The sequence below is a fragment of the Pleuronectes platessa genome, chromosome 3 (assembly GCF_947347685.1).
Source record: "Pleuronectes platessa chromosome 3, fPlePla1.1, whole genome shotgun sequence".
NCBI lineage: Eukaryota > Metazoa > Chordata > Actinopteri > Pleuronectiformes > Pleuronectidae > Pleuronectes > Pleuronectes platessa.
Genome location: NC_070628.1, coordinates 25143927 through 25159528, shown reverse-complemented (window position 1 = coordinate 25159528; position 15602 = coordinate 25143927). Strand labels below are relative to the sequence as shown.

The 15602-nt window shown below is 41.0% G+C and overlaps 2 protein-coding genes across 3 annotated transcripts; one reads left to right on the top strand and one right to left on the bottom strand.

Annotated features, from left to right (window-relative positions):
* Positions 1–705: 705 nt before the first annotated feature.
* LOC128437216 (uncharacterized) lies at positions 706–9822 on the bottom strand. The gene is made up of 5 exons (XM_053419279.1): positions 9181–9822; positions 6903–7072; positions 6735–6822; positions 4537–6578; positions 706–4132 (listed from the first exon to the last, which is right to left on the bottom strand). The coding sequence occupies exons 1-5, from the start codon at positions 9470–9472 to the stop codon at positions 2054–2056; spliced, it is 4671 nt and encodes a 1556-aa protein (XP_053275254.1). The 5' UTR covers positions 9473–9822; the 3' UTR covers positions 706–2053.
* On the top strand, positions 9501–14769 carry si:ch73-109d9.2 (uncharacterized protein LOC565042 homolog). Of its 2 annotated transcripts, none has more exons than XM_053419283.1 (4): positions 9501–10555; positions 12156–12286; positions 12495–12603; positions 13278–14769. In XM_053419283.1, exons 1-4 carry the CDS (start codon positions 10303–10305, stop codon positions 14414–14416), a joined length of 1632 nt encoding a protein of 543 aa, XP_053275258.1. In that variant the 5' UTR covers positions 9501–10302; the 3' UTR covers positions 14417–14769. The 2 variants fall into 2 exon arrangements, with proteins under 2 accessions (XP_053275258.1, XP_053275257.1); XM_053419282.1 differs by having other exon boundaries at positions 9506–10555; positions 13272–14769.
* The last annotated feature ends 833 nt before the right edge of the window (positions 14770–15602 follow it).

The following is a 15602-nucleotide window of genomic DNA, read 5'->3' as shown; positions in this document are numbered from 1 at the left end:
CACAATTGAATGTAATAAAACTTTGATTCATTGCCCAAAGGCAATAACGTTTTTCAAGGGCAAGCTGTTTAGTGCACATCGGAAAGTGTTGTTGTAAGACTTTTTTTCCTTACAAGAAAATTGTGATCTCATTGCCAAGAATGACAGAGACTGGTAACAGCAGGTATGGTAAGCTGCTTTCAGACAGGCACTGGACTCCACAGTTCCTCGAAATCTTTGAGGTGCATGTGTGAACGCAAATGTCCAAGGAAGACGCTCTGCAGTTTCTATGGACTTTATCCGCCTGAGCTATTAGGTCTGTAGAAATCCAGGAGAAGAGGATGTGTGAACACAGCAGGTGATTCTCTGTTGGGACAAGTGAGTGTGGGGGGGGGGGTTCAAAGTATTGTAGTAACTTTAAAACTACACACAAAAGGGGTCGTATCAGCTGTTCCGATTCTGACACATTGGACGCAATACAATATTCTACACTCATCTAAGTTTGGCATGTTTCATTAAAATCGGCTTTTAAAATTGGAGCTTAGTAAACACATCTTATAAACATCTTAATAAACATATCTTGAACAATGACTCGCAGAAATAGAACTACTCACTTCATATCTTTTTGAGTTACAAATGATCTGAAATCAAAATGGCAAATGAAGGTCAACCAACTTTCATAAAAACTAAATCAAATGTTTGTGATAAAAAAGTGCAAAGAAGGGATTAGTAGGACAACTATCCATTTATTACCCGTTTTGCGGGAAACAATAAATATACATTTCCTTATCAAGATCAAAACAACATCAACAGAATATTTACAATTTAGGGTTGAATAATAATAAAAAAAAAAGGTCCAACAATCTTCATTTAAGTCATAATTAAAAAATGGTAGACAAGGTTTAAACATCTTCAGATAAAACCAAGACTGAGCAATCACACCTACACTTTCATAACTACAAAAATAAACATTTTAATTCAAACTAGTCAGATTTTGAATTTGCTGACTGTTGAAGCTCTGCCTCACTGCTCCCATACTCAGCATGGCACAATATTCCCTTCTCTTAAGGTGTCTTTCAACCGAACCAGAGCATTTTTTCAAGCCAACATGAACTGAAACCAATGTGCACCTGCTCAAAGTAAAAATATCGCAATGTAAATCAGACTACTAGACATGACGACTCTAGTGTCACATTTGTTGGCATTAAATACAATTAAATAGATTCAGAATCATTAAAACAATTCAAACTATGAACATTTTTACAGTTTAACAACTACTTACAAGGTTTGTTTGGGGCTGTGCTAGTCAGGGAAAAGGTTTGGTAGAAAAATTGGAAAATAAACAAATTAATAAATGCAAATAATAATAAAACATGTTTCATTACCAATGGATCTGTAAATTGTTAGACAATAATTTCGTTTAGTACCTCGTAGAAAAAACAATATATGTTCAAAAATTTTAGATGGCTCCAATACTTAGGACTCTAAAGATCAAGTGTCCAAGAGAGCCCATGGCCATTTTTAGGGCCACGAGAGGTCGGATTAGCCTCAGCACTTTTCTATCACATTAACCCAAACAAGCCATCAAGTAAGAGATACAATGTTTCAAACCTCTGTTTTAAATAACCTCACAGTTCTTTTGATATCAGCTATCACACAAATAAAAAAAAAGGTTTATGAGTTCAAAGAAATCAAAGAAAGACAAATGAGTGTTGTGTTTTTCACGAATATTCCTGTAAATAAGTTTTACATTTTACTTTAAAAGCTTAATTTGACATTTTAGGAAATAGACCTCTGCTAAGTTGAATTAAATGAAATAAGTAAATGAAATATGGAGCTAGAACTGGGAGATGACCATGGTTAATTTGGCAGGAAGACAAACACATCATGCTGAACAATTCCCTGAAGCAATTTTTAAAACACAATAATTAGCACTATTCTCCGATAAACAACAGGCGAAAAAAGATGCATCTCTCCAATTATATTCGTTTTGCAAATGATGTTTGTCGAAGAAAAAACAAACAAAAATCTTTTCAACACCAGTTACAGTCACATCATCTTCTACGTCTCTCTATCAGGTGATTTTATGTATATTTTTCACGTGCTTTTTCAGGTGCCCTGACTGTGTGAAGTGTTTGGGGCAGTGAGGGCAGGAATGTGGTTTCTCTCCTGTGTGGATGAACTTGTGCCTTTTCAGGTTATTTTGATCTAAAAACGCTTTTCCACAGTACGAGCAACAGTGTCTCTTCTCGCCTCTGTGCCACCTCAGATGTACATCTAGTTCTACTTTTCGAGAGAATCTTTTTTCACAGAGGTCGCATTGGAATGGTTTCTCTCCAGTGTGGGTTTTTCGTATGTGGTCTTCCATATGTTGCTTTATGAAGAAGCGTTTGTTGCAGATCTGGCAGACAAAGGGTTTAATTTTCTCGTGCACCATCTGAACGTGTTTGGTGAGGGTAAAACTGTAGTCAAAACCCTTCTTGCAAATCTTGCAGATGTGGATCTTACCATTGCTGTGCACCTGGCTATGCCTGCTAAGACCCTTGGCGTCCGGGAAAGTTTTCTCACAAAGCGTGCAAGAGAAAGGTCTGCTTCCTCTATGAAGACTGACATGGCTCTCAAGTGCAGCACTGGAGCTGAGGATGCGGCCACACTCCCCACACTGATTGTTAATGACAGGTGTTTCACTGGCTGGTATTGTGGTAGGAGTCCACACAGCTGTGGTCTTATATGCTTTATCTGTTAACAGGCTTCTTTTTCCTGCATTCTGAAGTTTGGATTGATATGAATTTTTTATTTTGGCTGATCTTGTTGCTTTTGCTGCTTTAGCCAAATTGTTTGCATTCAAACCGCTTAAATTCTTTTCAGGCTTTGTAACTTCCTGAATCAATCTGGCTTTCTTAGCAGGAGTGGTTTCTACAGTTTTTCCAGGACTGACACCATCTTTAGCCAATTTAGGGCAACAAACACTTGAGGAGCCAGATTGACTCTTTGGTCCAGCAATATCTGTGGTTTTCCTCCAAAGAATTAAAGGACTGGATTCCTTTTTAAACTGTCTCGTGCTCGAACTGTGTTGGGTGACAGGAGACCATTGGCTGACAGCAGTCATTTCACTTGTAGACATTTTAACTTTTGCAACACTATCACATAAATCAGATTTCTGGGGAGAGGCAGCAGAGGATTCAGTCTTTTTAAGACTTGACTGTTGTCTGGTTGAAGGAGACCTTTTAGCCCTCACAGAAGAGGATTTAGTCTGTTTAAGGGTAGCACCACCTTTACTTGAACTGATCCTCCTGGTGGTGGGTTTTGTAATTTTAAGGGTAACACCGCCTTCCGTCTGTCTAGGGTTAGTCCCATCTTTAGTTGAACTAGGCCTTCCATGAGTAACAGAACTGCCTTTAACATTGTTAGAACATACACTAACTTTACCTGAGCTAGATCTCCTAACACGTTTAGGAGTGGTTTCACCATTAGGCTCTGACCTTCTGGTGGGTTCACTTACACTCCTCTTGGGTCTTGGGTCTCTACATAATCCAGTCCTTTTAGTCTGTTTAAGGGTAGCACCACCTTTACTTGAACTGATCCTCCTGGTGGTGGATTTTGTATTTTGAAGGGTAACACCGCCTTGCGTCTGTCTAGGGTTAGCCCCATCTTTAGTTGAGCTAGGCCTTCCATGAGTAACAGAACTGCCTTCAACATTGTTAGAACATACACTAACTTTACCTGAGCTAGATCTCCTACCACGTTTAGCAGTGGTTTCACTTTTAGGCTCTGACCTTCTGGTGGGTTCACTTACACTCCTCTTGGGTCTTGGGTCTCTACATAATCCAGTCCTTGGACTATTAGGAATGGAGTCATTAGCAGCCTTGTTTCGAGAGGCAACGTCTTCAACGAAACCTGACTCTTTAGGTTTCACAGAAATATGTTCAGTGGTTGTGTTTGTATTATTTGGATTGTCATTCTGTAATCTATGTTTCTTAGGACTCACGGTAGTGATTTCTGTTTCTGTGCATGGATATGGCTTTGTTTCGCTTCTTCTAGTAGGCAAGTGAGTTTTCAGGTGCCTTCGGAGTCGGGCCATCAGGGTGTTTTTGCCTTTGGTGCTGGTTTCTGCACTAGAAGCTGGTGTATCTGCAACATCATTGGAGGAGGCCTACAAAAAAAAAATGTTTCATTAGCCAATGAACAGAAAACTATTCAGCAACTCTTGATGCAAATTGTTTTCATCCTTTATCAAGGATTTGAAATGATAAATTCAATGGTTGTAGCTTGTAAAACTGGAAGATTTACACTGTTTCTCTTTGTCATTCATTCTTGCAAACACAAGACTTCTGTGTACCACCACATTGGGCTGTGGGAAGACGTATGGCATTTTTATCTGTTTTTTAAAGAAGTAAATGAAAAGGTAATAGTGACGATAATCCAAAATAAAAATCAATAGCTGCAACCCTTTTCTTCACGATGCCTAATTGAGGCTGCATGAATGTGTGGTTATCAGTGCAAATATTATTTTTGACAGGAACAATCATTTTACTTAAATTGTGATTGAGTGTTTACCTTTTGGGGGGCTTGAACCACAGGTAACACTGCCAGCTGCGCCAAGAATTGGGTTTGGCTCATTTGCAAATGAGGGTGAGATCCGTCCTTGGACGGGATGGAGATTAGCTGTATCAGGTTAGCTGATCTTTTCTCCGTTATTGGTGCGTCGTTAGAACGTGCACAGTCTTGCATTGCATTGCTGAATATTTCCTTCTCCAAGTTAGAAATAGGTTCAACAGCAGAAGGTTTGCTGATGGCTTCTGTTGATATGTCAAAGAGTGATGCTGACACCTTGGGTGGTGTCGGGGGCGGCACATACTTGCTGTGGTACATATCTTGATTGTTATTTTTCTCTTTTGTAAACTGAGAGGTATTGAAAGACACAGAATTTGCAGTTTCTTTTAAACTGGGACAAATGTTCGGGGATGTCACATGCATCTCTAATTGCCGTTCATGAAATCCATATGAGAGTAGTTTTGAGACCAACACAGATTCTTTCGTTGATACAGCAATTGGCAGCCTGAATAATCTGACCACTGCAGAAAGTTTTTGTTCCAGTGGAGATTGATGTGTCCCTGATGCCACATCTGACACCTGTCTTGGAAATTTTGTGAGGGGTAGAAAGCCTGACTTTGTGTCTGTTGAGGTGGCTGTCAAATTCAAAGGGACAACGGGAACTGATTTCATGGAGGCCTCGGTTTTCTCAGGGAGCGAGCAAGAGGAAGGTCTTTCTGTAGAAGATGAAAGTAAACTATTATTCTGTTTAGCAATAATTGACACAAGAGTAGGAGGCTGGGTTGGGGGCAGTGCAGCAAATTGGTAAGGCATCAATAAGCTTTCAGGTCTCTGCACCACAATTATATTGTTAGGATTGGCCTTACTCGGTTTACTTGTTATTACCCATCTTATCACAGGACGAGGAAATTGCTGCTGTGACTGCTCACTTGTTTGAGTTTCACAGGTTGATGAGGACAGTTGCTGTGTGGCAATATTGGATGCTGTGACCAAAGGATTTTGAATGACGATCTTAATTTGGGGCTTGGGTTTATTGGTTGAATGGGAATCTGTAACCTGAGGACTGGTGCTAAGTGTCTGTACTGTCGATTGTGTTGTGGACAGCAATGTTATGGCGGGACTGCCTGCAGCTTCACAAGTTTCAGAAGAAAGTGGCAGTGTCTGTGGCTTTGCTGGGACCTTGTCCATAGTTTGTAACGTATCCATATGAGGAACATACTGGGTTTGGGGGGATTCCCTCATTCCTTTGAAAGAGGATAACGAATGTTCCCCTGCTGACCGATTCATGGCTTCAACAAGTAACATTGCATCCTGAAGCGTAACAGAGGAGCAACGTTCTCTGCGCTCAACTGGTGATGCTTGTGGTGTCTCTGCTGGCGGAGAATTTAATGTTTCAGTTGCAGATGAATTTTCAGTGGGTGGAGCTTCCATTTCCATGGGACATTGTTGAGATCCAGATGTTTTTTCCCTGTAAGAGGAACATCCTCTAGTCAAAGATTCCACTGTAAAAGGTAAGGAACCTAATTCACTGTTCTCCACGTCTTCTACAGCAGACTCCATAGTTCTCTGCAGAGCTGATGGATTGATAATTTTCAATTTATTTGGAGTTACTGGAGCTGCAGATTCAGAGGTAACATGTTCCTCTGTACACTGCACATTTGCATACTGCTGCACAGTAGCATCAGTCTGTTCACTTATTGACATTTCACCCTCTCTGTGACATTGTTGTGGAACCCCTGATAGTTGCTCCTTTTGAAGTTCAACCATGGATTGTTGCTGAGCAGTCACAAATGTTTGTTCTTCAGACGTTACAAGTTGTCCCTCTGTCTTGTCCTGCATGTCACATTTTACTGTGAAAACTAGTGGAGGCTCTGGTTCAGATGGTTGGTTCTGGGCTCTTTCTAAATCATTATCCATTCCATGACAGCGTAGTTCCAAGGTGACTCTAGTCTCTTCATCATTTTCAAACATCTCTCCAGTTGAACACGTGTGGTCAATGTGAGGCCCTTCATTTTCATTTCCACAAGCAGTGGTTCGTTCTGAACCTAAGTACAGCAGTGATGAGGATACCATGGAGGATAAATAAAAAAGAAATAAGAAGTTATATTTTAACAAAACTTTACCAAATTCTGAAGGATGTATCAAATTCTACAAGTTATTCAACTGTAATTTGGGAGAAAAAAAAGGTAATTTTCTCGAACCTTCATTTGTGACTTTGCAGCAAGATGTGTTGGGCTCCTCGTCCTCTTGCTTTATGACTGGCAGCAAAGACGAACCATCATAAGATTCCTGTGGAGGAGTTAAACAAATGTCATTTTTGAGATGGCATATACAAAAGATAAAATACGTCTGCTAGGATACACTCGTACCTCCTCTTTGACAAGCGTAAGTGTCATTTGTGAATCAGCATTCCCATAGTTGTGATCCTGTAAACTGTTCTCCATCTCCCACTGACAGCATTGTTGCTGTTCGATTTGCAATGATGAATATTCCAATGATTGGCACTGTTCCACCAGCATGGTGCGTAAAGGGACAAGGTCTGTAAAAATAAACAAATATGATTAGTGGTTTTTAAAAGAGATCAGGAACATCACACTTGAACTTTGTAAGACTGATGGTTGAAATAAAATAGCTACAAGTTGCATGTTAGAAATGCTTTTCCTATAAAAAAAATTTTTTGAGCAGTGATTTAAATATAGGTAGTGAGTTGGCGAGCCTAATCTCATCAGGCAGTGAGTCCCAGACGCCTCGGAACCCTGACAAAGAAAGCCCGGTCACCTTGAGTAGCCAGGCTTGACCTAAGGACAGCCAATGATGTTAGGAAGTCAAGGGCTGCGATTATAGGAAGTCAAGAGCTGCGAAATGTATATGGGAGCCAAACCATGTTGAGCATTAAAAGTATTTAAAAGAATCTTGAAATCAAGGCTGAATTTAACTGGTAACCAGTGAAGGGACGCAAGAACTTGTGTGATATGAGCTTTAAGGTTTGTTTTTGTTAAAATATGAGCAGCAGTGTTATGAACAAGCTGCAAACGAGTTACTAAGGTTTGGCTGAGGCATTGTTTACAGGGTGTTGCAGTATTCCTGGCAGGAGTAAATTAAGACATGTATTAGCTCTTTTAAGTCAAGGAGACTTGACTGATTTGAGTTTAGAAATATTTCTAGATGGAAGCAACAGGATTTAATTATTTGATTAATATGTGTTTTGAAGTTCAGATGAGAATCAATGTGAGACCTAGATTTTTAGATGTAACAATATTGGCTACCAGGGGATCGAGATATGGGGTCTGCCTGCTAGCTGGTCGGGCCGCTTAAGAGACATCCATTCCTTAACGAGGGAAAGGCACTCTGCTAGGACACTCACGTGACTTACGTTGCCTGGCTTGAAGGACAAGTATATTTAGGTGTCATCGGAATAGGAAGGATATATATTCCATTGCAATGGCTGATGACATTTTCTAACGGGAGAATGTAGATCAAAAATAGGATGGGACCAAAAATGGAACCTTGTGGAACTCCGCACATCAGTGGAGCCAAGATGAGGTGTTATTTCCAATGGAAACGGAGATCTGTCTATCTGAGAGATGTGACTTGCACCATCTAAGGGCATTTACAGATCACCACCAACTGCAGACATTAATAACACATTAGTAACTTTAAGTAGAGCGGTTTCTGTGCTATAACATTTGCAGAATCCTGACTGGAATTTGTCAAAAATTTAATTATTCTCACACACATCAAACAGTTTGGTCAGAACCGCCTTTTCAAGAATTTTGGACATGAATGGGGATTTTGAAATGGGCTTTTAATTCTGTGGAAGTGATTGGTCAAGATTCTGCATTTTCAATAAAGGCTGAATGGTGACTTTCTTAAAATAATAAGAGACTTGGTCAGAAGAAAGGGAGCAATTAATAATTCTAAGAAGGTTAGGGCCATTAGTACTGATTACTTCTTTGAGGAGTGATGTGGTAGGATGCAGAGAGGGCTCGACGACGAATGCATGTGCGACACAGTGTCGATCAAATCAGGAAGTGAAACTTGCTGAAATTACTAATTAGAATGGGACGGGCAGGATGCTCTGCGGTATCTGGGTAGTCAGTGGTAGCTGACGTGATGTTTGTTCTGATGTCATGGATTGTTTTGCTAAAAGAAAGATAAACACCTTTCACAGTCAGCTTGAGAAAGAAGCAGGGTTTATAAGTCAATTGATGGTTTTAAAAAGGAATCTGGGAAAAGTGGGAGAGTAATTTGGGTAAGTAATTTGGAGAAAAGTTTGCTCTTGCCATTTTAATTTGTAGTTATTATGGGAGGTAAAAAGGTATTTTGTATAGGCAGTGGACATGCACAGCCTGTAGCTTCCAATTCACTGGATGCAAATGCTCACATCCTGACATCAGTGTTGGGATCTAACCCTTCTGCTAGCCAAGATAGCACAGTATGGTTTCCCTCCTGGTTTGGATCCCACACTTTAAGACTGTATGCTGAGCTCCACATAGTCAAATAGACAGGAGGTGCTATAATTATAGAGCATATAACACAAATACACTCAGTATTTAGCCTTAAAAGATCACGTGGCATCAGCAGCAGTCAATATGATAGTCCAAGCTGCCCTTTGTTAACTTTTCTCTGTCCCACACCCTAACTCACCACACTGTACAGCTGTGTCACGTCTCTCAGAGCATGGCTGCGGAGGAGCCGGGCCGACGGTCGACGGTCTTTCCTCAAACTGGCTGCATCTGGCCCGGAGGTCCTCGTTCTCCTTCTTGATTCCGGAGATCTCTGCCTTCAGCTCGTCGACGATAGTTTCGAAAAGTGTGGTGGTCTCCGCGATGGAACTCTTCAGCATGCTCTCCATGACGGAGGCGTACCGGGTCTGGAAATCGCCCGTGGACATCGTGGGGTTTGGAGGGTCGTCCCCCTGAGTTTCCTCTTCAGACATAGGATTTGCTTTGTAAAGCACTCAGGGTTATTAGTTGCTCCAATATGGCTCCTTCTCGTTGTGGGCCGAGATCACCGCTTTGTGTGACGGACACATAGAGGAGGCACACAGACTCCGAGGCGGAAGGGAGTCCCGCGCTACATCCTGTTGGTACACTTCAATCCTAATCTGTGTTTTCACCCATATACAGTCTATGGTTTTCACACATTTTCCCATGGCAAGAAAACACTATAAAATTCGAATTATTCTAGTTCATCTTCACCATTAACGCCCCACGTTTCGCCCTCAAGCAGAATACATAATTTAATAACAGGGACCCACTTTGCTAACATCTCAAGATTGTCCCACTTCCTGACCCGTACTTGTAAATCCCGGAAGTGCCATTGTTTACGGAATCAAGAGGAAACGTCAAAGCTCATCAGTGTGCGACGATAGATCAAAGCGAAACCATCCGGGTTATTTGTGCTAAAAGACAAACGCTACAGCGGACACAGACTCTACTCGTGCCAAATATGGCAGGTTAATGTTTTCATGTAGTGCGTTTCAGGAGGTGTTCGAATCTAATATAGCACAGCAGGCTAGTTAGCTAACATGGTCATCTCCAACGACTCAGCCGTTTGGTAAAATTCGCTAAAAACCTCCATAGGGTAAATGCAGACAGTCGAATATCGTTTTAAACACTGACAGGTTTGCGTTAAGTAACGTCAGTTTTAAGAGACGGTCCGTGGATGTGGTCAACACACGTCACTCACTCCACAGGAGCCTTTAACGTGCCTCTACCCAGTTTACTGGAAGTTATCGGCTGAGTTTGTCACACACTGTTCGTCACAATGGCTGAGACCATAGTAACGTTTCAGTCCCAGCTGTCCGGTGTGATGGAGACCGTGTTCAAGGCTGCCATGTACGAGATCACCCGGCTGGTGGAGGACAGCTTCCTGGAGGAGGTGACCCGGAGCAGGGAGCAGGTGGAGTCCCTGAAGAGGAGACTCCGGTGGTCCGAGAGTCGTCGCAAGGAGAGAGAGGGGGACCGGAGAGGGAGGTGTGAGGACTGCGGGAGAGTCGAGGGGAGACCCAGAGCTACAGGTGAGCCTGTGTTTCTCATCCATATTCAGCCAACACTCACCTGATCACACATGACTCTAAATGCTTCCCTAGCAGACCTTGATGAAAGGTTTTTTGAGTAGGAGCATTGGTAAATCATTGGTGAGGGGTGCTAAACATGAGATGAGATCATACTTATTAGTCAACGATTTTCTTTGTTGCCGCACCAAAGAGGACAGTCAAAAATAAACATCAGTAAAAGTAACAATGAGTAAACATACAGTATAAACACAAGGACATACAAATCATCTTTAGGAATTATACCAATATCCAAGGGCTGGCTGAAAAGTTGCACCAATCAATATTTTCCAGATTAATTGATCAAATTGCTTTTCATATCATGAGGTGTTGCTAAGAGTGACAAAGCTAATAGGCTCATTGCTTTAATTGTTACAGCTTCAGTGTTAGGTTTAGTCTAATCATGGCGACTGATCAAAAAAGCCATAATAAAACAGCTGTACCAAGTCAGACACCCAGGCAGAGCGCACAAACCGGGGGCACAGATGCTGGGACCCTGGCCAGTGGAGCTGTCCGGGTCCCAGAGTGCACACAGCCTGGTCACAGTGCTACCAAGCCCGGGGCAGACACCCAGGGAGCCTTGTACAGCTCCGCTAAGCCCGCCTGCAGTGATCGCTTGGGGTCTGTTCATATGTGTTTGGACAGTAAAAAAGTTGTGTTTTACAGTTTCACCTCAGAGAGAGAGAGAGAATCTGTAAACTATTTATCTCCCATCTCAAATAAATATATCAAATTTCATTGGATGAATCTACTTAAAGGTTAATGTATTAAACTCTAACAATCTCTTCTACTATCTACTATCCTCTAAGAATGCTGATGTTATGTCTCAAAGGAATTGATTGGCCAGTAGGCTGTCCTTTCCTTTTATACAAGTTGATCTCTTCTCTCCAACTTGACCTGCCCAGGAGCAAGTTGGCACAAATCCGGTTTTGTAGTACAGGGCCCAGTACATAAATAACACCAACACTGGGTCACAACAACCCAGTGATGCTAGAACCTAGTTTAGCAGTAATGCATACTATATTGATTCAACTCTGGGTTAAAATTTAACCCAATAAGTTGTAGAGTGTTGGGGAAAAAAAAGTTACTTCCATGTAGAGTTCACCCCACCCGCATCAACTGTAGTAAAGGTAAGGGTGAGTCATGTATTATTACACCACCCAAAGGCATTACTTAGCCCCAAACTGCCTCTCACTCCCTACAGCTTGAAAATGAAAAATAAAAATGTATTGCACACAATTACAGTACTTCCTGCTAGCCCCAAGTGACCAAAAACTAATCAGCGTTTCTTTAAATATCTTCATCTCCCCCATTTTGGCCATGGAATACTCCCCTCTTGTAGCTAAGAGCTCTAACATTCACACACCAAAGTGAAAGCATTGTATATATTGGCAACTTACCAGACAGTCCACCAGGTGTGCAGGCTTGCTGGATACATTTTTTTTTCTTTGAATGTTTTTGATATTTTGGGGGAATGCCACATCGGCCCTTTTTAAAATCCTCCAGATACAAAGCAGATCATTCATATTGTCGATTTTAAAAACATGTCCTTTTTCTGTTACAGAGAAAGGTTTGAAACAAGAGAGTATGCTGCAAGAAGAGATAAATTGCTCCCAGGGCGCTGATGTAGCAACACAAGACCATGACGTGGAAGACACAAAACCAGGGAACCACTGCGCTATGAGTGCAACACAGGTAGAGGACAATTTATTACACTAACTGAACTTCACTAATTTAGGTTAAAGCATTACTATATTTAGTAAAGTTGCCGTTAATTTCTTCTTTTAAAGCTATGCTACAAAATCTAATCCTTCTGTCGATTAAATGCCAAGCTTAAGGTTTCTCTTGAGGAGTGCCGAGTTACACTTCCTGTATTAATCCTGTCATTTTGTTTATCTGCCAGTCTCCAGATGTACAAGGTGAAAAGTTGGAAAGACTGCTAAAGGAGGAAGCCCTTCACATGCCGCCAGAAACCAACGAGTCCCAAGAGAGATGGGGAGTCAATCTGGATGGTCAGTGTGCAGATACTGAAAGAGTCTAACAAGCAATTTGTATTTTTAAAGGAATCTGTAATAGTATCAAATTGAGTCACGAGTAGGTTTTGTGGCTCACACACTCTTCCCGGGACAGAAATACAGCGTTATCCAGGAAAAACTAGGACAAATGAGAGACAAATACCCAATAATATTAATTATGTCTTTCATTTTATTCTTTCAGAAAAATACTACAATAATACAAACATGCATTAAACACACACTAAATCTTCACAGGATCTTTCATGAAGAAGAAGCACTGAAATATAAAAATATAAATGCTTTCACTTAATGTTAGGTTAAAGTAACCTCAAAGTAATATACAAAGCATTTAGCAAAATTAAATAGAAAACAAAATTCTTGTTTTAAAGATAATTTCAAAACTATTTTAGTGACTTAGAATATTTTACTCACAATAAAAGTCTCCTCTAATCTACACAGGGTTGAATAATTTACCTAAAGTAGCTTGACAAAAAATGCCCTGTTCATAACAACATACACACTAGAGAAGTATGGAGATATATCATTATTACAGCTACTGGTGTATTAGAAAAATATAAATGATATCATTCACATTTTCAATGTTGGATTTATCATGTTTGTTCCTGTACACCTATATTGTTTCTTTTCCTCCTTTCATTGGACAGAAACAGATACATCAGGTTTGCCAGGGCCAAGTAAACGCTTCAGTGACCAGAAGATCCCAAAGTGTCATGTGACCTGGGAGGCTGGCTTTGACCAGAGGCCAGACTCTGGCCAACATGGACACTCGGGCGACCCGTCCGGACCACTTTTCCCAAACAGGTATGACATGGAAGACTTGGCTGGCTTTGACAAGACGGGCTATGGCGATGCCAGCATGATTGAAATGGGCAACATAGATGGGTTACAAGTATCACCATCCCATCTAGGTAAGGATCTGAATTACATGGGGCACTATGAGGGGAATGTGGAAGCACCCGATAACAATGAGCATCAAGCGTACCAAACAGGAGTCCCACGGAACAAAAGGATCAGTTCACCTGCAGGCTCACCCTCAAGGACTAACATTAATGTAGGTGGAGGATTCAGCTGTTTATTAATTAATGAGGAAGGATATCTACAGGAACCGGGTATCTTGTACCCTGACCATGTGTCAGGGGATTCAGGTGGCAGATTCCGAACTGACCCCACTTTAGACAGCACAGAGGATATGTATGGGGCCTCAGATTCATACAGGGACACCTTAAACCTGGGAGAGAGGCTGCAGCATCAGGCAGCAGTGCGAGGAGTGAGGAGACACGTTTGTAACCTGTGCTCCATGTCATTCCCTGATTCTGCCTCTCTCAAAGCTCACAAGCAGACACATAAAGGCACAGGACCAGGGCCACCATACTCCTGCACCCAATGCGGAAAGACTTTCACTCAAGCCTGTAACCTCAAAGTCCACCAGAGGATTCATGCTGGTCAGGGGCTCCACCTCTGCAGCCATTGTGGAAAAGGTTTCCCTTCTTTCTCCGAACTAAAGACACATAAATGTGGCCAAACAGGCGACAAACCGTACTGCTGCACTGTGTGTGGAAACAAGTTCAGTCGACTCTGGAATCTGAAGCTGCACCGGAGAATTCACACACAGGAAAAACCTCACCGGTGCACCATGTGTGATAAGAGCTTCACACGGGCGGATATATTGAAGGTTCACCATCGCACCCACACGGGGGAAAGACCATACTGCTGCGCTGTGTGCGGCCTCAGCTTCAAACGCCTCGACCATCTGAAGTCACATCAGCGCAAACACATGTCAGACTTATGAAACAATGGGCGTTTGGGGGAGAGAGCATCAGATGATTTAAGAGTTTCTTTTGTAAGTCATGGTTGTTTTTCATGAACATAGCAAAAACTCAGTCGTATTTTCTGTTGGGATGTTCTTCTCGAGAAAAACATAAACTAAATTAACATCCAATACTTATTTTTTTGCTGTATATTTTGTTAAAGAAAAAAATACATAAGACTGAGGAAAATCCTCCTTGTTACTCCTTTACAGATTGAATAGGAATTTAATTACATTTTTCCCTCATTCCTTTATCCTGGGTTCGTTTTCTCTGTCTGTAAATGTTTTCTGTAAATAAAATCAATGTGGCCGAATACATAATCTCATTTCTATCACATCGTTGTTCAAACTGTTATGTTTTTTAAATCAAGGTCTTTATCTGAGAGTAGTTATCATAAAACCATAGTCTTGATCAGGAAGAACCTCTTCTTTTAGCTTGGAAGAATTGAATCTGAATGTCAATAAAACACACAAATTACATATACTAAGAAATAAATATTAAAATATAATTATAAATGCTTTATGTTTGTTTATTTTAGAATAATGAAAAAAGTTCTACAAAGTGAAGCTCGTGCGGCAGAAGGACAAGCAGTGGTTCTTGTAGATCATCTATAACAAGCTTGTATAGTAAGTCAAGGGCAGAAACTAGTGGTACATATTTTAATCCATTAAACGGGAATATTTTTGCAGAATTCATACATTATGCATATTGTTATTTTGATCAGATTTTGTACATTTTAGGGGAGCTTAAGTTTAAGAAGGAAGTGATGGTGGTGAAAATCATGATAAAGTGTTGGGAGAATACAAATAGTTGGAGGGTTCTATGAAATAATTTGTGCTCAAGGTTACAGGCTCTCTCTCAATAGAGGGTTGCTATGAAATCCACCTTCTCCTTGAAGGAAGATGGAGTGTGGTTCAGGAGATCATCTCTGAAGTCAGAAACCTTGAGATTTCTGAATGGTAAAAGGAGGATTGATGCATATTAAAAAGCATAATTCACCAAAACAACATTCATTAAAACAAAGTACTTGACAGGACAAACAATTCAAATCATTTGTTTCTTTATTAGTAAGTCACATTTATTGAGGAAAACAGTGTGCTCAAGCTCGGAGTCCACAATATTCCACAGTTCAATTTCATGTCTATATCGACAACATCAAAGCCTCCT

Excerpts from the sequence above, each read along its gene's own strand:
- LOC128437216 (XM_053419279.1), bottom strand. The coding sequence starts at position 9,472 with ATGTCTGAAGAGGAAACTCAGGGGGACGACCCTCCAAACCCCACGATG. Across the intron at positions 7,073-9,180 it reads TGACACAGCTGTACAGTGTG|ACCTTGTCCCTTTACGCACC; the intron begins GTGAGTTAGGGT and ends TTATTTTTACAG. Across the intron at positions 4,133-4,536 it reads TGGTTCAAGCCCCCCAAAAG|GCCTCCTCCAATGATGTTGC; the intron begins GTAAACACTCAA and ends TTTTTTTTGTAG.
- si:ch73-109d9.2 (XM_053419282.1), top strand. The coding sequence starts at position 10,303 with ATGGCTGAGACCATAGTAACGTTTCAGTCCCAGCTGTCCGGTGTGATG. Across the intron at positions 10,556-12,155 it reads GGGGAGACCCAGAGCTACAG|AGAAAGGTTTGAAACAAGAG; the intron begins GTGAGCCTGTGT and ends TTTCTGTTACAG. Across the intron at positions 12,604-13,271 it reads ATGGGGAGTCAATCTGGATG|AAACAGATACATCAGGTTTG; the intron begins GTCAGTGTGCAG and ends TTCATTGGACAG.